At 35.9% G+C, this 24560-nt stretch overlaps 1 protein-coding gene across 1 annotated transcript; it reads left to right on the top strand.

Moving 5' to 3' along the window:
- Nucleotides 1–14475: 14475 nt before the first annotated feature.
- LOC130810677 (uncharacterized) lies at nucleotides 14476–17595 on the top strand. Its single transcript, XM_057676818.1, has one exon. It carries the CDS (start codon nucleotides 14476–14478, stop codon nucleotides 17593–17595), a length of 3120 nt encoding a protein of 1039 aa, XP_057532801.1.
- Nucleotides 17596–24560: the final 6965 nt, after the last annotated feature.

The raw sequence follows: 24560 nt of genomic DNA, 5'->3' as shown, positions 1-24560 counted from the left end.
CAAGGATCAATGATCAATGAAGAATACAAGATGAAGAATGAACAAGGATCAATGATCAATGATGAATGAACGATGAATAATGAACAAGGATCAATGTTTATTGAAGAATGAACAAGGTTCAATGGTCAATGAAGAATGAACGATGAAGAATGAACAAGGACCAATGATCATGGAAGAATGAACGATGAAGAATGAACCAGGATCAATGATCAATGAAGAATGAACGATGATGAATGAATGAGGATCAATTATCAATGAAGAATGCACGATGAAGCATAACAAGGATCAATGATCAATGATGAATGAACGATGAAGAATGAACAAGGATAAATGTTTATTGAAGAATGAACAAGGTTCAATGGTCAATGAAGAATGAAGAATGAACGATGAAGAATGAACAAGGATCAATGATCAACGAAGAATGAACGATGAAGAATGAAGAAGGAACAATGATCATTGAAGAATGAACGATGAAGAATGAACAAGGATCAATGATCAATGAAGAATGCACGATGAAGAATGAACAACGATCAATGATCAATGATGAATGGACGACGAAGAATGAACAAGGATTAATGTTTATTGAAGAATGAACAAGGATCAATGGTCAATGAAGAATGAACGATGAAGAATGAACAAGTATCAATGATCAATGAAGAATGAATGATGAAGAACGAACAAGGATCAATGTTCATTGAAGAATTAACGATTAAGAATGAACAAGGATCAATGATCATTGAAGAATGAACGATGTAGAATAAACAAGGATCAATGATCAATGAAGATTGAACAATGAAGAATGAACAAGGATCAATGTTCATTGAAGAATGAACGATTAAGAATGAACAAGGATCAATGATCATTGATGAATGAACGAGGAAGAATGAAAAAGGGTCAATGATCAATGAAGAATGAACGATGAGGAATGAATAAGGATCAATGATCAATTAAGAATGAACTATAAAGAATGAACAAGCATCAATGATTATCGATGAAGAATGAATAAGGATCAATGTTCATTAAAGAATGAACGATTAAGAATGAACAAGGATCAATGATCAATGAAGAATGAACGATGAAGAATGAATAAGGATCAAAGATAATTGAAGAATGCACGATGAAGAATGAACAAGGATCAATGATCAATGATGAATGAACGATGAAGAATGAACAAGGATCAATGTTTATTGATGAATGAACAAGGATCAACGCTTAATGAAGAATGAACAATGAAGAATGAACAAGGATCAATGATCAATGATGAATGAACGATGAAGAATGAACAAGGATCAATGTTCATTCAAGAATGAACAAGGATCAATGGTCAATGAAGAATGAAACATGAAGAATGAACAAGGATCAATGATCAATGATGAATGAATAATGAATAATGAACAAGGATCAATGTTCATTGAAGAATGAACAAGGATTAATGGTCAATCAAGAATGAACTTTGAAGAATGAACAAGGATCAATGATCAATGAAGAATGAACGATGAAGAATGAACAAGGATCAATGTTCATTGAAGAATGAACAAGGATCAATGGTAAATGAAGAATTAACGATGAAGAATGAACAAGGATCAATGATCAATGAAGAATGAACGATGAAGAATGAACTAGGATCAATGTTCATTGAAAAATGAACGATGAAGAATGAACAAGGATCAATGATCATTGAAGAATGCACGATGAAGAATGAACAAGGATCAATGATCAATGATGAATGAACGACGAAGAATGAACAAGTATCAATGTTTATTGAAGAATGAATAAGGATCAATGGTCAATGAAGAATAAACGATGAAGAATGAACAAGTATCAATGATCAATGAAGAATGAATTATGAAGAATGAACAAGGATCAATGTTCATTGAAGAATGAACAATTAAGAATGAACAAGGATCAATGATCATTAAAAAATGAACAAGGATCAATGATCAATGAAGAATACAAGATGAAGAATGAACAAGGATCAATGATCAATGATGAATGAACGATGAATAATGAACAAGGATCAATGTTTATTGAAGAATGAACAAGGTTCAATGGTCAATGAAGAATGAACGATGAAGAATGAACAAGGACCAATGATCATGGAAGAATGAACGATGAAGAATGAACCAGGATCAATGATCAATGAAGAATGAACGATAAAGAATGAACAAGGATCAATTATCAATGTAGAATGCACGACGAAGAATGAAGAAGGATCAATGATCAATGATGAATGAACGATGAAGAATGAAGAAGGATCAATGTTTATTGAAGAATGAACAAGGTTCAATGGTCAATGAAGAATGAAGAATGAACGATGAAGAATGAACAAGGATTAATGATCAACGAAGAATGAACGATGAAGAATGAAGAAGGATCAATGATCATTGAAGAATGAACGATGAAAAATGAACAAGGATCAATGATCAATGAAGAATGCACGATGAAGAATGAACAAGGATCAATGATCAATGATGAATGAACGACGAAGAATGAACAAGGATCAATGTTTATTGAAGAATGAACAAGGATCAATGGTCAATGAAGAATGAACGATGATCAATGAACAAGTATCAATGATCAATGAAGAATGAATGATGAAGAATGAACAAGGATCAATGTTCATTGAAGAATGAACGATTAAGAATGAACAAGGATAAATAATCATTGAAGAATGAACGATGAAGAATGAACAAGGATCAATGATCAATGAAGATTGAACAATGAAGAATGAACAAGTATCAATGTTCATTGAAGAATGAACGATTAAGAATGAACAAGGATCAATGATCATTGAAGAATGATTGAGGAAGAATGAACAAGGATCAATGATCAATGAAGAATGAACGATGAGGAATGAACAAGGATCAATGATCAATGAAGAATGAACGATGAAGAATGAACTAGGATCAATGATCAATAATGAATGAACGATGAAGAATGAACAAGTACCAAGGATTATTGAAGAATGAACGATGAAGAATGAACAAGGATCAATGATCAAAGAAGAATGAACAAGGATCAATGATCAATGAAGAATGAACGATGAAGAATGAACAAGGATCAATGTTCAATAATGAATGAACGATGAAGAATGAACAAGGATCAATGTTCATTGAAGAATGAACAAGGATCAATGGTAAATGAAGAATTAACGATGAAGAATGAACAAGGATCAATGATCAATGAAGAATGAACGATGAAGAATGAACTAGGATCAATGTTCATTGAAAAATGAACGATGAAGAATGAACAAGGATCAATGATCATTGAAGAATGCACGATGAAGAATGAACAAGGATCAAGGATCAACGATGAATGAACGACGAAGAATGAACAAGGATCAATGTTTATTGAAGAATGAACAAGGATCAATGGTCAATGAAGAATGAACGATGAGGAATGAACAAGTATCAATGATCAATGAAGAATGAATTATGAAGAATGAACAATTAAGAATGAACAAGCATCAATGATCATTAAAGAATGAACAAGGATCAATGTTCATTGAATAATGAACGATTAAGAATGAACAAGGATCAATGATCATTGAAGAATGCACGATGAAGAATGAACAAGGATCAAGGATCAACGATGAATGAACGACGAAGAATGAACAAGTATCAATGTTTATTGAAGAATGAACAAGGATCAATGGTCAATGAAGAATAAACGATGAAGAATGAACAAGTATCAATGATCAATGAAGAATGAATTATGAAGAATGAACAATTAAGAATGAACAAGGATCAATGATCATTAAAGAATGAACAAGGATCAATGATCAATGAAGATTGAACAATGAAGAATGAACAAGGATCAATGTTCATTGAATAATGAACGATTAAGAATGAACAAGGATCAATGATCAATGAAGAATGAACGAGGAAAAATGAACAAGAGTCAATGATCAACGAAGAATGAACGATGAGGAATGAACAACGATCAATGATCAATTAAGAATGAACGATGAAGAATGAACAAGGATCAATGATCAATGAAGAATACAAGATGAAGAATGAACAAGGATCAATGATCAATGATGAATGAACGATGAAGAATGAACAAGGATCAATGTTTATTGAAGAATAAACAAGGTTCAATGGTCAATGAAGAATGAACGATGAAGAATGAACAAGGACCAATGATCATGGAAGAATGAACGATGAAGAATGAACCAGGATCAATGATCAATAAAGAATGAACGATGAAGAATGAACAAGGATCAATTATCAATGAAGAATGCACGACGAAGAATGAAGAAGGATCAATGATCAATGATGAATGAACAATGAAGAATGAAGAAGGATCAATGTTTATTGAAGAATGAACAAGGTTCAATTGTCAATGAAGAATGAAGAATGAACGATGAAGAATGAACAAGGATTAATGATCAACGAAGAATGAACGATGAAGAATGAAGAAGGATCAATGATCATTGAAGAATGAACGATGAAGAATGAACAAGGATCAATGATCAATGAAGAATGCACGATGAAGAATGAACAAGGATCAATGATCAATGATGAATGAACGACGAAGAATGAACAAGGATCAATGTTTATTGAAGAATGAACAAGGATCAATGTTCAATGAAGAATGAACGATGATCAATGAACAAGTATCAATGATCAATGAAGAATGAATGATGAAGAATGAACAAGGATCAATGTTCATTGAAGAATGAACGATTAAGAATGAACAAGGATAAATAATCATTGAAGAATGAACGATGAAGAATGAACAAGGATCAATGATCAATGAAGATTGAACAATGAAGAATGAACAAGTATCAATGTTCATTGAAGAATGAACGATTAAGAATGAACAAGGATCAATGATCATTGAAGAATGATTGAGGAAGAATGAACAAGGTTCAATGATCAATGAAGAATGAACGATGAGGAATGAACAAGGATCAATGATCAATTAAGAATGAACGATGAAGAATGAACTAGGATCAATGATCAATAATGAATGAACGATGAAGAATGAACAAGTACCAAGGATTATTGAAGAATGAACGATGAAGAATGAACAAGGATCAATGATCAAAGAAGAATGAACAAGGATCAATGATCAATGAAGAATGAACGATGAAGAATGAACAAGGATCAATGTTCAATAATGAATGAACGATGAAGAATGAACAAGGATCAATGGTAAATGAAGAATTAACGATGAAGAATGAACAAGGATCAATGATCAATGAAGAATGAACGATGAAGAATGAACTAGGATCAATGTTCATTGAAAAATGAACGATGAAGAATGAACAAGGATCAATGATCATTGAAGAATGCACGATGAAGAATGAATAAGGATCAATGATCAATGATGAATGAACGACGAAGAATGAACAAGTATCAATGTTTATTGAAGAATGAACAAGGATCAATGGTCAATGAAGAATAAACGATGAAGAATGAACAAGTATCAATGATCAATGAAGAATGAATTATGAAGAATGAACAAGGATCAATGTTCATTGAAGAATGAACAATTAAGAATGAACAAGGATCAATGATCATTAAAGAATGAACAAGGATCAATGATCAATGAAGATTGAACAATGAAGAATGAACAAGGATCAATGTTCATTGAAGAATGAACGATTAAGAATGAACAAGGATCTATGATCAATGAAGAATGAACGAGGAAGAATGAACAAGGATCAATGATCAATGAAGAATGAACGATGAGGAATGAACAAGGATCAATGATCAATTAAGAATGAACGATGAAGAATGAACAAGGATCAATGATCAATGAAGAATACAAGATGAAGAATGAACAAGGATCAATGTTTATTGAAGAATGAACAAGGTTCAATGGTCAATGAAGAATGAACGATGAAGAATGAACAAGGATCAATGATCATTGAAGAATGAACGATGAAGAATGAACCAGGGTCAATGATCAATGAAGAATGAACGATGATGAATGAATGAGGATCAATTATCAATGAAGAATGCACGATGAAGCATAACAAGGATCAATGATCAATGATGAATGAACGATGAAGAATGAACAAGGATAAATGTTTATTGAAGAATGAACAAGGTTCAATGGTCAATGAAGAATGAAGAATGAACGATGAAGAATGAACAAGGATCAATGATCAACGAAGAATGAACGATGAAGAATGAAGAAGGAACAATGATCATTGAAGAATGAACGATGAAGAATGAACAAGGATCAATGATCAATGAAGAATGCACGATGAAGAATGAACAACGATCAATGATCAATGATGAATGGACGACGAAGAATGAACAAGGATTAATGTTTATTGAAGAATGAACAAGGATCAATGGTCAATGAAGAATGAACGATGAAGAATGAACAAGTATCAATGATCAATGAAGAATGAATGATGAAGAACGAACAAGGATCAATGTTCATTGAAGAATTAACGATTAAGAATGAACAAGGATCAATGATCATTGAAGAATGAACGATGTAGAATAAACAAGGATCAATGATCAATGAAGATTGAACAATGAAGAATGAACAAGGATCAATGTTCATTGAAGAATGAACGATTAAGAATGAACAAGGATCAATGATCATTGATGAATGAACGAGGAAGAATGAAAAAGGGTCAATGATCAATGAAGAATGAACGATGAGGAATGAATAAGGATCAATGATCAATTAAGAATGAACTATAAAGAATGAACAAGCATCAATGATTATCGATGAAGAATGAATAAGGATCAATGTTCATTAAAGAATGAACGATTAAGAATGAACAAGGATCAATGATCAATGAAGAATGAACGATGAAGAATGAATAAGGATCAAAGATAATTGAAGAATGCACGATGAAGAATGAACAAGGATCAATGATCAATGATGAATGAACGATGAAGAATGAACAAGGATCAATGTTTATTGATGAATGAACAAGGATCAACGCTTAATGAAGAATGAACAATGAAGAATGAACAAGGATCAATGATCAATGATGAATGAACGATGAAGAATGAACAAGGATCAATGTTCATTCAAGAATGAACAAGGATCAATGGTCAATGAAGAATGAAACATGAAGAATGAACAAGGATCAATGATCAATGATGAATGAATAATGAATAATGAACAAGGATCAATGTTCATTGAAGAATGAACAAGGATTAATGGTCAATCAAGAATGAACTTTGAAGAATGAACAAGGATCAATGATCAATGAAGAATGAACGATGAAGAATGAACAAGGATCAATGTTCATTGAAGAATGAACAAGGATCAATGGTAAATGAAGAATTAACGATGAAGAATGAACAAGGATCAATGATCAATGAAGAATGAACGATGAAGAATGAACTAGGATCAATGTTCATTGAAAAATGAACGATGAAGAATGAACAAGGATCAATGATCATTGAAGAATGCACGATGAAGAATGAACAAGGATCAATGATCAATGATGAATGAACGACGAAGAATGAACAAGTATCAATGTTTATTGAAGAATGAATAAGGATCAATGGTCAATGAAGAATAAACGATGAAGAATGAACAAGTATCAATGATCAATGAAGAATGAATTATGAAGAATGAACAAGGATCAATGTTCATTGAAGAATGAACAATTAAGAATGAACAAGGATCAATGATCATTAAAAAATGAACAAGGATCAATGATCAATGAAGATTGAACAATGAAGAATGAACAAGGATCAATGTTCATTGAAGAATGAACGATTAAGAATGAACAAGGATCTATGATCAATGAAGAATGAACGAGGAAGAATGAACAAGGATCAATGATCAATGAAGAATGAACGATGAGGAATGAACAAGGATCAATGATCAATTAAGAATGAACGATGAAGAATGAACAAGGATCAATGATATATGAAGAATACAAGATGAAGAATGAACAAGGATCAATGATCAATGATGAATGAACGATGAATGAACAAGGATCAATGTTTATTGAAGAATGAACAAGGTTCAATGGTCAATGAAGAATGAACGATGAAGAATGAACAAGGATCAATGATCATTGAAGAATGAACGATGAAGAATGAACCAGGGTCAATGATCAATGAAGAATGAACGATGAAGAATGAATGAGGATCAATTATCAATGAAGAATGCACGATGAAGAATGAACAAGTATCAATGATCAATGATGAATGAACGATGAAGAATGAACAAGGATAAATGTTTATTGAAGAATGAACAAGGTTCAATGGTCAATGATGAATGAAGAATGAACGATGAAGAATGAACAAGGATCAATGATCAACGAAGAATGAACGATGAAGAATGAAGAAGGAACAATGATCATTGAAGAATGAACGATGAAGAATGAACAAGGATCAATGATCAATGAAGAATGCACGATGAAGAACGAACAAGGATCAATGATCAATGATGAATGGACGACGAAGAATGAACAAGGATTAATGTTTATTGAAGAATGAACAAGGATCAATGGTCAATGAAGAATGAACGATGAAGAATGAACAAGTATCAATGATCAATGAAGAATGAATGATAAAGAACGAACAAGGATCAATGTTCATTGAAGAATTAACGATTAAGAATGAACAAGAATCAATGATCATTGAAGAATGAACGATGTAAAATAAACAAGGATCAATGATCAATGAAGATTGAACAACGAAGAATGAACAAGGATCAATGTTCATTGAAGAATGAACGATTAAGAATGAACAAGGATCAATGATCATTGATGAATGAACGAGGAAGAATGAAAAAGGGTCAATGATCAATGAAGAATGAACGATGAGGAATGAATAAGGATCAATGATCCATTAAGAATGAACGATAAAGAATGAACAAGCATCAATGATTATCGATGAAGAATGAATAAGGATCAATGTTCATTAAAGAATGAACGATTAAGAATGAACAAGGATCAATGATCAATGAAGAATGAACGATGAAGAATGAATAAGGATCAAAGATAATTGAAGAATGCACGATGAAGAATGAACAAGGATCAATGATCAATGATGAATGAACGATGAAGAATGAATAAGGATCAATGTTTATTGATGAATGAACAAGGATCAACGCTTAATGAAGAATGAACAAGGATCAATGATCAATGATGAATGAACGATGAAGAATGAACAAAGATCAATGTTCATTCAAGAATGAACAAGGATCAATGGTCAATGAAGAATGAAACATGAAGAATGAACAAGGATCAATGATCAATGATGAATGAATGATGAATAATGAACAAGGATCAATGTTCATCTAAGAATGAACGATGAAGAATGAACAAGGATCAATAATCATTCAAGAATGCACGATGAAGAATGAACAAGGATAAATGTTCAATGATGAATGAACGACGAAGAATGAACAAGGATCAATGTTTATTTAAGAATGAACAAGGATCAATGGTCAATGAAGAATGAACGATGAAGAATGAACAAGTATCAATGATCAATGAAGAATGAGCGATGAAGAATGAACAAGGATCAATGTTCATTGAAGAATGAACAAGGATCAATGATCATTGAAGAATGAACGATGAAGAATGAACAAGGATCAATGATCAATGAAGATTGAACAATGAAGAATGAACAAGGATCAATGTTCATTGAGAAATGAACGATTAAGAATGAACAAGGATCAATGATCAATGAAGAATGAACGAGGAAAATTGAAGAAGAGTCAATGATCAACGAAGAATGAATGATGAGGAATGAACAAGGATCAATGATCAATTAAGAATGAACGATGAAGAATGAACATGGATCAATGATCAATGAAGAATACAAGATGAAGAATGAACAAGGATCAATGATCAATGATGAATGAACGATGAAGAATGAACAAGGATCAATGTTTATTGAAGAATGAACAAGGTTCAATGGTCAATGAAGAATGAACGATGAAGAATGAACAAGGATCAATGATCATGGAAGAATGAATGATGAAGAATGAACCAGGATCAATGATCAATGAAGAATGAACGATGAAGAATGAACAAGGATCAATTATCAATGAAGAATGCAGGATGAAGAATGAACAAGGAACAATGATCAATGATGAATGAACGATGAAGAATGAAGAATGAAGAAGGATCAATGTTTATTGAAGAACGAACAAGGTTCAATGGTCAATGAAGAATGAAGAATGAACGATGAAGAATGAACAAGGATCAATGATCAACGAAGAATGAACGATGAAGAATGAAGAAGGATCAATGATCATTGAAGAATGAACGATGAAGAATGAACAAGGATAAATGATCAATGAAGAATGCACGATGAAGAATGAACAAGAATCAATGATCAATGATGAATGATGAATGAACGACGAAGAATGAACAAGGATCAATGTTTATTGAAGAATGAACAAGGATCAATGGTCAATGAAGAATGAACGATGAAGAATGAACAAGTATCAATGATTAATGAAGAATGAATGATGAATAATGAACAAGGATCAATGTTCATTAAAGAATTAACGATTAAGAATGAACAAGGATCAATGATCATTGAAAAATGAACGATGTAGAATGAACAAGGATCAATGATCAAAGAAGATTGAACAATGAAGAATGAACAAGGATCAATGTTCATTGAGAAATGAACTATTAAGAATGAACAAGGATCAATGATCAATGAAGAATGAACGAGGAAAAATGAAACAGAGTCAATGATCAACGAAGAATGAACGATGAGGAATGAACAAGGATCAATGATCAATTAAGAATGAACGATGAAGAATGAACAAGGATCAATGTTCATTCAAGAATGAACAAGGATCAATGGTCAATGAAGAATGAAACATGAAGAATGAACAAGGATCAATGATCAATGATGAATGAATGATGAAGAATGAACAAGGATCAATGTTCATTGAAGAATGAACAAGGATCAATGGTCAATCAAGAATGAACTTTGAAGAATGAAATAGGATCAATGATCAATGAAGAATGAACGATGAAGAATGAACAAGGATCAATGTTCTTTGAAGAATGAACGATGAAGAATGAACAAGGATCAATGATCATTGAAGAATGCACGATGAAGAACGAACAAGGATAAATGATCAATGATGAATGAACGACGAAGAATGAACAAGGATCAATGGTCAATGAAGAATGAACGATGAAGAATGAACAAGTATCAATGATCAATGAAGAATGAGTGATGAAGAATGAACAAGGATCAATGTTCATTCAAGAATGAACAACGATCAATGATCATTGAAGAATGAACGATGAAGAATGAACAAGGATCAATGATCAATGAAGATTGAACAATGAAGAATGAACAAGGATCAATGTTCATTGAGAAATGAACGATTATGAATGAACAAGGATCAATGATCAATGAAGAATGAACGAGGAAAAATGAACAAGAGTCAATGATCAACGAAGAATGAACGATGAGGAATGAACAAGGATCAATGATCAATTAAGAATGAACGATGAAGAATGAACAAGGATCAATGTTCATTCAAGAATGAACAAGGATCAATGGTCAATGAAGAATGAAACATGAAGAATGAACAAGGATCAATGATCAATGATGAATGAATGATGAAGAATGAACAAGGATCAATGTTCATTGAAGAATGAACAAGGATCAATGGTCAATCAAGAATGAACTTTGAAGAATGAAATAGGATCAATGATCAATGAAGAATGAACGATGAAGAATGAACAAGGATCAATGTTCTTTGAAGAATGAACGATGAAGAATGAACAAGGATCAATGATCATTGAAGAATGCACGATGAAGAATGAACAAGGATAAATGATCAATGATGAATGAACGACGAAGAATGAACAAGGATCAATGTTTATTGAAGAATGAACAAGGATCAATGGTCAATGAAGAATGAACGATGAAGAATGAACAAGTATCAATGATCAATGAAGAATGAGTGATGAAGAATGAACAAGGATCAATGTTCATTCAAGAATGAACAACGATCAATGATCATTGAAGAATGAACGATGAAGAATGAACAAGGATCAATGATCAATGAAGATTGAACAATGAAGAATGAACAAGGATCAATGTTCATTGAGAAATGAACGATTATGAATGAACAAGAATCAATGATCAATGAAGAATGAACGAGGAAAAATAAACAAGAGTCAATGATCAACGAAGAATGAACGATGAGGAATGAACAAGGATCAATGATCAATTAAGAATGAACGATGAAGAATGAACAAGGATCAATGATCAATGAAGAATACAAGATGAAGAAAGAACAAGGATCAATGATCAATGATGAATGAACGACGAAGAATGAACAAGCATTAATGTTTATTGAAGAATGAACAAGGTTCAAAGTTCAATGAAGAATGAACGATGAAGAATGAACAAGGACCAATGATCATGGAAGAATGAACGATGAAGAATGAACCAGGATCAATGATCAATGAAGAATGAACGATGAAGAATGAACAGGATCAATTATCAATGAAGAATGCACGATGAAGAATGAACAAGGATCAATGATCAATGATGAATGAACGATGAAGAATGAAGAAGGATCAACGTTTATTGAAGAATGAACAAGGTTCAATGGTCAATGAAGAATGAAGAATGAACGATGAAGAATGAACAAGGATCAATGATCAACGAAGAATGAACGATGAAGAATGTAGAAGGATCAATGATCATTGAAGAATGAACGATGAAGAATGAACAAGGATCAATGATTAATGAAGAATGCACGATGAAGAATGAACAAGGATCAATGATCAATGATGAATGAACGACGAAGAATGAGCAAGGATCAATGTTTATTGAAGAATGAACAAGAATCAGTGGTCAATGAAGAATGAACGATGAAGAATGAACAAGTATCAATGATCAATGAAGAATGAATGATGAAGAATGAACAAGGATCAATGTTCATTGAAGAATGAACGATTAAGAATGAACAAGGATCAATGATTATTGAAGAACGAACGAGGAAGAATGAACAAGGATCAATTATCAATGAAGAATGAACGATGAGGAATGAACAAGGATCAATGATCAATTAAGAATGAACGATGAAGAATGAACAAGGATCAATGATTATCAATGAAGAATGAACAATGAAGAATGAACAAGGATTAATGTTCATTAAAGAATGAACGATTAAGAATGAACAAGGATCAATGATCAATGAAGAATGAACGATGAAGAATGAACAAGGATCAAAGATGATGCAAAGGCATCAAAGAACAAGGATCCAACAAAGGAACAGGAACATGAAGGTACTGGTGACTGTTCCTCTGCACCAAATGACCATGAGACAAGGAAAATCAGCAAAGACACCTTGGACACGACAAAAAGGGATCTAAAAAGACTTAAGGAAGCTGAGGAAAGCCAAAGCATCACAAAAACCAACATCATGAACACAAACAAGGCCACAGAATGCAAGAACAGAACAACAGGTGATTCTGACGACCAGCGGACCTTGCTGACATTACTGAGCCCAAACCAGGATGACCTGGATCAAGGTGAAGGCATCAGTGACATCTCCTTACATGGGCCAAGCCATAGAGGCCCTAGGGTTCTGCTAACAAACCACCAAGAAGGCCCTAGGATAGGCTGAAGGAAGCCTGGTCAGAAGAAAAGGGACATCCGGTTTTTGGCTAAGTGTTGGTCTTTGTTTTAATTTTCTGTTTTGTTAGTTAATTGCCACGTATTTTAGTCAAGCCTTGTAACGGCTAATTTTTGAGATGTAAAACTCTATAAATACGTTTGACATTGATGTATTTGTTTTTCACGTTGCATATTGATAATAAGAATCAGAGTTTCATTTTCAGACAAAGTGTTTGATTGTTTTTGAGTTTGTTTGCAAACTTGTTCCAAGGAGGTTCATCTTTGGCCGGAGAATTCATAGGTTTTCAAGCAAACCTATATTCTCAGGGAATCACACAAGGCAAGGAATCATCCTCCTTGCTTTGAGTTTCTGTAGAAGGTTGTAAAGGAGTGGAACAACGTCCACTAGTGCAGACATCAGAAAATCAAGAACCACCTTCTTGATCGTTCTGAGTGTTCTAAACCCCTTTGCATCGAGTGATTTAGGATTGTGCGTGAGTAATTGGATAATCTCTTGATCCCACATTGATCTTTGCATAACAAAGACCATATTCAGTCTTTGTTTTGCATCAACTTGGTATCAGAGCCAATTCACGTAAGGGACAGAGAAGAGTATATCAGAAGGACATTTTGAAGAACTGGTCATTTGTTCTGGGTTATTTTGAAGAGGGAGTCTGAAGGCGATTACAAAACGAAAGAATTGGAGATTTATGCATTTCCATTCCTACAACGTTCAGGGAGTGTCTTCCTTTACTTTGAATTCATTTTTAATTGTCATTTCAGATTTGCAATTCATTACATCATTCTTTTTGTATCTGGACACGATTTGTTCTCTGAATTTAGCGATTTTTCTTGTTCGATATTTGAAAAACTTGGGATTATTCTGTGCTGGTTATCTAGCTGTTGTGACTTAGAGACCATGGAAAGGGATGATAGGTTTGAAGCTATTGAGGATAAATTGGATAGGTTGTTCGCACATTTAGGGATCGATAATCAGAACAACAGACCACCAATACCAAACCCTAATTGTCGACCATATGAGGATCGGACCATTAAAATCGATCTTCCTGAGTTTGATGGCATATCACATGACCCCTCTAAGTACCTGGAATGGGAGAGAAGAATGGGAGAATACTTTGAATTTAAAGAAACACCCCCAAACCAACAATTTAAGATTGCCAAGATCAAACTAACCAAATCAGCTGCAGTTTGGTTAGAAAGCATTCAAAAACAAAGATTTAGGGAAGAAAGGAATAGGATTAGCACTTGGGACAAACTCAGGAAGCAAATGAAGAGGAGATATGTCCCAGCCACGTACAAGCAGCAACTGATTGTACAGTTGTATCCTATGAAACAGGGAACTAGGTCAGTAGAGGACTACCTGAATGAATGGGAGAGATTGTATCACCTTTGTGACCTTCATGAACCAGAGGAAAATAAAGTAGGAAAGTTCATAGCTGGATTAAGGGAAGAATTTAGGGAAAGGTTGATGAATACACCTGACCTTACACTACAACTTGCTACCTCTATAGCCATGGAGATTGAGAGACAACACAAGGCAGCAAACCCCCAAATGAGGAACAACAGGACCTATACCCCAAGGAACACTAGTGCTGTGACCATGCCTAGAAAGGAGTTACCACCCTCTGGACCTAAACCTGCTACCCCCAGAACAGAGTCAAACACCAAGCCACAGGACATCATTTGTTTTAAATGCAATGGGAGGGGACACTATAAGAGGGATTGTCCCAATGCAAGGGCGTTTACCATGAAAGAATGGACTGACATTAGGCAAAACACTAACCCTAAGAGACTCCTGGTGTTAAAGAATGGGCAGGAGGAAGAGTTAGACCCTCCCAGCCTAAGTGATGGTGATGGTACATTTATAAGAGATGAGCAGGGAAACTGGCGCCCTTTTGAAGGAGATTCTGAGGAGGAAGGACAGGGAGAGCTGGAAAAAATTCCCCCTGAGGAAGAGCACTTGAACCTCATTATTAGAAGGAGCTTTCACAACACACCCTTGAGTAAAAAATCAGACCAAAGAGAGAATATCTTCCAAACAAAATGTAAAATACAGGGGAAGGTGTGTGAGTTGATTATTGATAGTGGGAGTGAGGCAAATTGTGTCAGTAAGCAGTTAGTGGAGGAGTTACACCTAAAGACTAAGGCTCACCCTAATCCTTATAAAATGAAATGGTTAGACACCAAGGCTAGTGGTTCAGTAAAACATCAGTGCCCAGTAGTCTTGACTTTGGGAACATATGAGGATGAAGTTTTGTGTGATGTCTTAGATATGGATGCATGCCACCTCTTGCTAGGTAGACCCTGGCAATATGACAAGAGAGCCATACACAATGGTTATGACAACACTTACACTATTAGACACAATGGGAAGAGGAAAGAATTTTTACCCCTGCCCCCACACAGAGCAGTGCCACCTAAGCCCTCTAAGGAACATGTGCAGTTGATGAATAGAAAAGAGTGTGAAAGGGAAGTGCAGGGAACAGAAGAGCTGTATTTGTTAGTTACCAAAGAAGTACAAGATCCCACACCTATACCTGCTGAAATGGCTAGACTATTAGAACAATATAAGGATGTGTTTCCCACTGAGCTACCACCTGGATTACCACCATTCAGGGGGGTGGAACACCAAATTGACTTACTACCTGGGGCTAGTCTTCCTAACAAGCCTGCTTATAGGACTAATCCCAAAGAGGCCCAAGAATTACAGAGACAGGTAGAGGATTTGATAAAGAGGGGCTATGTCAGGGAGAGTTTGAGTCCTTGTGCAGTACCCACTCTACTTGTGCCTAAGAAGGATGGCACATGGAGAATGTGTATTGATAGTCGTAGTGTAAACAACATAACCATCAAGTATAGGTTCCCTATACCTAGGATTGATGACATATTGGATGAATTAGGGGGTTCTCAATGGTTTAGCAAGGTGGATCTCAGGAGTGGATACCACCAAATCAGGATGAAAACAGGGGATGAGTGGAAAACAGCCTTCAAAACCAAGTATGGGCTGTATGAGTGGCTTGTTATGCCCTTTGGTTTGACAGGTGCTCCTAGCACTTTTATGCGCCTGATGAATGAGATTTTGAGACCTTTCCTAGGGAAGTTTATAGTTGTTTACCTAGATGACATACTCATCTACAGCAAGGATATAGCAGCCCATCTAGACCACCTCCAACAACTATTTGAAGTTCTAAGGAAACAGAGGTTGTATGCAAAGCTTGAAAAATGTAATTTCTTACTGCCTGAGGTTAGCTTCTTAGGGTATATTGTGGGCAAGGAGGGAGTCAAGGTAGACCCAATAAAAGTCCAAGCCATACAGGAGTGGCCCACACCCACAACACTCACACAAATTAGGTCTTTTCATGGGCTGGCCTCCTTCTACAGGAGGTTTATCAGGGGCTTCAGCTCTGTTATGGCACCCATAACAGAGTGCACGAAACAGGGGAAGTTTACCTGGACACCCAAGGCACAGAAGGCCTTTGAAACCCTTAAAAGTATGATATGTAGTGCTCCCATTCTCAAGCTACCTGATTTCACTAAACCCTTTGAGTTAGAATGTGATGCCAGTGGTATGGGAATTGGGGCAGTGCTTGTTCAAGAAGGTAGACCAGTGGCATTTTTCAGTGAAAAGCTTAACAATAGTAGGCTTAATTACTCCACCTATAACAAGGAGTTCTATGCTATCATAAGAGCTTTAGACCATTGGTCCCACTACTTAAGAATTCAACCATTCATCCTGCATACTGACCATGAATCCTTGAAATATATAAACAGTCAACATAAGTTGAGTAGTAGGCATGCTAGGTGGGTAGAATTCATGCAAACCTTTGATTTTTCAGCTAAGTACAAGGTGGGCAAGACCAACATCATTGCTGATGCCCTTAGCAGGAAGTACAACATGCTGGGTATATTAGGTGCCAAGATTTTGGGTTTTGAGTTCATTAAGGACCAATATCAGACCTGTCCTGACTTTGCTGACATATATAAATCATGTGAAACCACACCTGATGTGGAAGTGTAATGGGACCGTTTTAGAGTGTATGAATTAGCTTAAAAACAAGCTTAACAAGGAACGAAACAAGAGAACACCCACGCAACTTAGAAACTTATTCTAGATTGGATGGTTTCTTTGAGCAGCAAAAATTCACTAAGTATTTTAAACTCTCAAAGCTTTTACTCTCAAACACTAAGTAATAAGAATAAAAGGGGGCGTGCAACACAAAGTAAGCACAAAGAAATTCACAAAGAAAATCAGAATTTTGTTTTCATTCTCACTTGCCTAAAATGCATGGCAATGAGTTCCTTTTATACTAAAAATAATGCAAGTGTTACAAGCCTTCAAGGAACCTTTTAACTTCCCTCAAGGAACCTTTTAACTTTCCCTTCAAGGAACCTTTTAACTTTCCCTCTTACAAAAATTAGAAAACAAAGCATTAAACAAAAGCTAGAATTAAGCCTTTTTAATGTTAAGCATTTAAGGCTAATAATGACCCTTTATTAATAGCTATTTAAACAGCAAATTAAGGCTAATTAAGCTACTTTGAACCGTCCATATTCTCCTAAAAAACTCTTGCATTTCTCCTATAAAAAAAACTCCCATTTAAGCATTAAAGCTAGAATTCAGGTTGCTGCTTGTATTCAACTTCCCATTTATTCAACTTCTCATCTATTCAACTTCCCATTTAAGGCAAGTAATAAAGGATTTCTTTGAAGAGAATCCCACGAAATTAGCAGCCATTTGCTTGACATTTGCGTGGCTAAGTAACGCATGGACCGTAGCTTGTGTTGTAGGAACCGTAACTTGATGATCTTGGACTTTGTGGACTGAATTCTCATCATTCTCCCCCTCTTCAAAGAAGTTTGCCCTCAAACTCTCATCTTCAAGGTATGGAGACAAATCACCCACATTGAAAGTTGCACTAACACCACCATAGTCACTTGGCAATTCAAGCTTGTAAGCACTTTCTCCAATCTTTTCAACCACACGAAATGGACCATCTGATCTAGGCATAAGCTTGTTCTTCCTAAGGTTAGGAAAACGTTCCTTGCGCAAATGTAACCACACCAAATCACCTTGAGCAAAAGTAGGCTGTTTCCTTCTTTTATTAGCTCTTTCCTTGTAAACGGTATTCATGGCTTCAATCTTTTTCTTGACTTGAGCGCATGTTTCTTGAAAAGCTTCCCATCTTTTCTTTGAATCAACATGAACTAGATCTTTCTTGGGCAAAGGAATAAGATCAAGAGGAAGTAAAGGATTTACCCCATAGACCACCTCAAAAGGAGCACGAGTAGTAGTAGATGACGGTGATCTATTGTAGGCAAACTCAGCATGAGCCAACTTCACATCCCAATCCTTTTGCGTTCTACTCACTAGACCACGCAATAAGGATCCCAAAGTGCGATTTGTGACCTCTGTTTGACCATCCGTTTGTGGATGATGAGAAGTACTAAAAAGAAGTTTAGTACCTACCAACTTCCAAAGAGTCCTCCAAAAATGACTTAGGAACTTAGTGTCCCTATCCGAAACAATGGTCCTTGGCACTCCATGTAGGCGTAATATTTCTCGAAAGTACAAATCAGCAACTTTAGATGCATCATCCGTCTTGTGACAAGCAATGAAATGAGCCATTTTAGAAAAACGATCAACAACCACCATGATGCTATCTTTTCCTCTTTGAGTCCTAGGAAGACCCACAATAAAGTCCATACTTACCTCTTCCCAAGGAGCATTAGGAACGGGCAAGGGAGTGTAGAGACCCTTATGAAAGGTACTCTTGGACTTTTGACAAGTAGAACATCTTTCAACCACATGTGTTACATCCTTGATCATTCGTGGCCAATAGAAATGTTTTTGAAGTATCTCCATAGTCTTATGAATTCCAAAATGACCCGCAATACCTCCTCCATGGACTTCACGCACCAATAACTCACGCACTCCACTTTTAGGGATACATAACTTGTTTCCCTTGAATAAGAAACCATCATGAACCAAGTATCCTTTAGTGGGCTTAGAAAATTCAGTAGCAAAATCATCATCACTTTCATATAAGGCCTTTAGGTGTTCAAAGCCTAATATTTGAGTGTGAACCATAGCAAGTAAGTAACTCCTCCTTGACAACGCATCCGCCACCACATTCTTCTTCCCTTCCTTGTACTTCGAACTAAAAGTGAAGGATTGTAGGAACTCCACCCACTTTGCATGTCTATGGTTGAGCTTTTGTTGACCATGAATGAACTTCAAAGCTTCATGATCGGAATGTAGAACAAATGGCTTTGGCCTTAAGTAATGAGACCAATAATCCAAAGCTCTAACAATGGCATAGAATTCACGATCATAATTTGAATAATTCAACTTAGCTCCACTTAACTTTTCACTAAAATAACAAATGGGACGCCTTTCTTGAACAAGAACCGCACCAATGCCTACGCCACTTGCATCACATTCTACTTCAAACAACTTGTCAAAATCAGGTAATGCAAGTATTGGAGCGTTGCATAACTTGGTTTTGACGTCTTCAAAGGCTTTGTGGGCTGCTTCATTCCATTGAAATGCACCTTTCTTCAAGAGCTCCGTTAAAGGCGCCATAAGAGTGGAAAAGTTCTTGATGAAGACTCGGTAAAATGAAGCTAGTCCATGAAAACTTCTAACCTCATGAACATCTTTGGGTACCTTCCATGTTGAGATAGCTTTCACCTTCTCGGGATCAACCTGTACTCCTTCACTAGAAACAATGTAGCCTAGGAAAGAAATACTACTACACATGAAAGTACATTTTTCCATTTTTCCATACAATTTATGCTCTCTCAATGCCTCAAGTAAAACTCTCAAATGTATCAAATGCTCATTTTCAGTTTTACTATATACTAGAATATCATCTAAATATACAACAATGAATTTATTTAGAAAGGGACGTAATACCTCATTCATGAGTCTCATGAACGAACTAGGAGCATTGCAAAGTCCAAATGGCATGACAAGCCATTCATATAGACCTTGCTTTGTCTTGAAAGCAGTCTTCCATTCATCTCCTTCACGAATTCTCATTTGATGATAACCACTTCGCAAGTCAATTTTGCTAAAAACTGTGGCTCCACTTAATTCATCAAGCATGTCTTGTAGCCTTGGCATGGGAAATCTATATTTAATAGTTATGTTGTTGATGGCACGAATATCAATACACATCCTCCAAGTTCCTTCTTTCTTTGGCACCAAAAGGGCAGGCACCGCACATGGACTAAGGCTTTCACGCACATAGCCCTTTTCCATGAGTTCTTCAACTTGTCTTTGCAACTCCTTAGCTTGCTCGGGATTGCATCTATAGGCTGCCTTGTTTGGTAATGAGGCTCCCGGTACCAAATCAATTGCATGTTCAATACCACGAAATGGAGGCAACCCTTTAGGCAAATCATCGGGAAACACATCTGCAAATTCTTTAAGCAAGTTTCTCAACGGAATAGAGTTAGCCACATGAGAAACATCATCAACAATGGGCTTTACAATAAGCAGAAACCCTCCTCCTTCTATCACGCATTCTTCCTCAAACTCCTTCCTAGACATAAGGAAGTTTGGTTTCTTTTCCACCATAGGTTCAACCTTAGGGGGCAAAGGTAACAACCTAATCTTCTTTCCTAATTTGGTAGTGACCGTATAGACATTAGAAACACCATCATGAATAGCTTTTCTATCAAATTGCCATGGTCTACCAAGCAAAATATGACACGCACTCATAGGTAAAACGTCACACCAACGTTCATCATAAAAATTTCCTATAGTGAATGAAACTAGTGCTTGTTTCTTAACCTTTAAACCGGTGTCATTATCCAGCCAATTTAACTTGTAAGGTTTAGCATGATTTCGTGTAGGTAATTTAAGCTTACTTACAAGTTCAGTTGAGGCCACATCCGTGCATGATCCTCCATCAACAATCACATCAAAAACCTTGTCTTGAACCTTGCATCTAGTATGAAAAAGGTTCTCTCGTTGTTGCATATCTTTGAGAGGTTCGGAATGTAGAAGTCTTCTCACAACACCACATAATGGAGCGTCATTTTCTTCAGCACCATATTCCTCATATTCCTCCTCCTCTTCCTCTTCTTCGGAACCCCACTCTCCTTCTTGAATAGTAAGTGTATTCCGTTTTGGACATTCACTAGCAATATGTCCTCTTTCATGACACTTGTAACAAGTTCTTTTGGATGCATCTTGCTTGAAATCTGGTTTTCCTCCATAAGTTTTCGAAGGGTTAGTAGGAACAGTTGATTTAGAAGGGCTAGGAAAAGAATCAACTTTTCCCGCGGAAGAGAACGCTCTAAAAGGGGGTCTTGGAGCATTCTTCGGCTTCTCCTCTTTGTTTTGTGCTTCAACCTTCCTAGCAGCCTTCACAACCTCATCATAAGTGGAATAAGGTAGAAGATCCACCTTATTAGAGATTGGTTTAGAAAGCCCCTTTGTGAAACGCGCAATTTTGAGTGGTTCCTTCTCTTGTATGTCACACACCAAGCTAAGTTTCTCAAACTCACGTACATATTCATCAATATTACGCTCACCTTGATTTAGGCGAGTTAATTTGACATATTGATCCTGCACATATTCACGTGGGACCCAACGTTGCTCCATTTTCTTCTTGAGTTTTTCCCAAGATGCAATCTTTTCTTTCCCTTCTCTCCTTCTCTTGGCTTTGAGGTTATCATACCAAAGCCCAGCAAGTTTTGTCAATTTAAGAGTCGCCATTTTACAACTCTTATCATCATCATAATTTTTATACTCAAAAATATTCTCTAATCTTCGTACCCAATCATAAAAAACCTCCGGATCACTAGAACCATCAAATTCAGAAAGGTCTAGTTTGAAACTTCTATCTTCTTGATTGTTACGAAAATGGGACTCGCCATGGGTGGGAGTAGAATTCTCTAATTCCTCTACCCTTCTACCCACTCTAAGCAACGTCTCTCCAATGGCATCCATTCTTGTTTCATGCCTCTTCATTCCATCGTGCATTACATGAAGTTGATCCACGATTACTTTTAACATTTCAGCATTGGACTGATTATCACCCATACTGCGTTTTAACTAGTGTAATCTCGTTCAACACGATTTGGCTCTGATACCAACTGATGTGGAAGTGTAATGGGACCGTTTTAGAGTGTATGAATTAGCTTAAAAACAAGCTTAACAAGGAACGAAACAAGAGAACACCCACGCAACTTAGAAACTTATTCTAGATTGGATGGTTTCTTTGAGCAGCAAAAATTCACTAAGTATTTTAAACTCTCAAAGCTTTTACTCTCAAACACTAAGTAATAAGAATAAAAGGGGGCGTGCAACACAAAGTAAGCACAAAGAAATTCACAAAGAAAATCAGAATTTTGTTTTCAATCTCACTTGCCTAAAATGCATGGCAATGAGTTCCTTTTATACTAAAAATAATGCAAGTGTTACAAGCCTTCAAGGAACCTTTTAACTTCCCTCAAGGAACCTTTTAACTTTCCCTTCAAGGAACCTTTTAACTTTCCCTCTTACAAAAATCAGAAAACAAAGCATTAAACAAAAGCTAGAATTAAGCCTTTTTAATGTTAAGCATTTAAGGCTAATAATGACCCTTTATTAATAGCTATTTAAACAGCAAATTAAGGCTAATTAAGCTACTTTGAACCGTCCATATTCTCTAAAAAACTCTTGCATTTCTCCTATAAAAAAAACTCCCATTTACGCATTAAAGCTAGAATTCAGGTTGCTGCTTGTATTCAACTTCCCATTTATTCAACTTCTCATCTATTCAACTTCCCATTTAAGGCAAGTAATAAAGGATTTCTTTGAAGAGAATCCCACGAAATTAGCAGCCATTTGCTTGACATTTGCGTGGCTAAGTAACGCATGGACCGTAGCTTGTGTTGTAGGAACCGTAACTTGATGATCTTGGACTTTGTGGACTGAATTCTCATCAACACCACAGGGACTGTTTAATATTCATCAGGGATATTTGTTCAAAGGAAACAAACTATGCATCCCTAAACTACCACTGAGAACAGTGTTGGTGAAGGAGGTGCATGAGGGTAGCATAGCTGGCCATTTTGGCATTCAGAAGACCCTTGACATGCTTGCTAAACATTTTTATTGGCCAAGAATGCTTGGAACAGTAGGCAAACACATATTAAGGTGTGAAACCTGTCTGAAGGCCAAAGTGACTTTTCACAAGGGAGAGTATCTACCCTTACCCATAGCTAACAAACCATGGGAACACATTAGTATGGATTTCATGGTAGCCTTACCTAAAACAAGAAGAGGAAAGGATGCTATTATGGTAGTAGTAGATAGGTTCTCCAAGATGTCACACTTCATAGCATGTACCAAAGCTGATGATGCACAACATATAGCTAAGTTGTATTTTACAGAGGTTGTTAGACTGCATGGTATACCCAAGTCCATTGTTTCTGACAGAGACAGCAAATTTTTGAGTCACTTTTGGAAAACCTTGTGGAAGATGTTAGGCACTAAGCTGTTGTTTAGTACAGCCTATCATCCTCAGACTGATGGTCAAACAGAGGTGACCAACAGAACTTTAGGCACCCTCCTAAGGTCATTGGTGACCAAGAACATTAGGGAATGGGATTTAAAGTTATGCTATGCGGAATTTGCTTATAACAGGTCTCCAAGTCGTGCCACAAAACACACCCCATTTGAGTGTGTGTATGGCACTAACCCATTACTTCCTATATCTCTGATTGACCTGCCTATATGTGACAGCAAAACAGAGGAAGCTGCAGATTTAATCAAGCAAATGGAAGAGATTCACAAGCAAGTCCATGCAAACCTGGAAGAGACCAACAGGAAATACAAGAAACAAGCTGACAAACACCTGAGAGCAAGGCAACCAATCCAGGAAGGTGATCAAGTATGGGTCTACTTAAGAAAAAAACGTTTTCCACACCTCAGAAAAAACAAGTTGCAGCCCAGAGCCATAGGCCCTTATCAAGTGTCAAAGAAAA

This window comes from Amaranthus tricolor, chromosome 4 (genome assembly GCF_026212465.1).
Source record: "Amaranthus tricolor cultivar Red isolate AtriRed21 chromosome 4, ASM2621246v1, whole genome shotgun sequence".
In the NCBI taxonomy this organism is placed as follows: Eukaryota; Viridiplantae; Streptophyta; class Magnoliopsida; order Caryophyllales; family Amaranthaceae; genus Amaranthus; species Amaranthus tricolor.
Note: the sequence above shows the minus strand (reverse complement) of the source record. Positions and strands in the feature narration are given on the sequence as shown.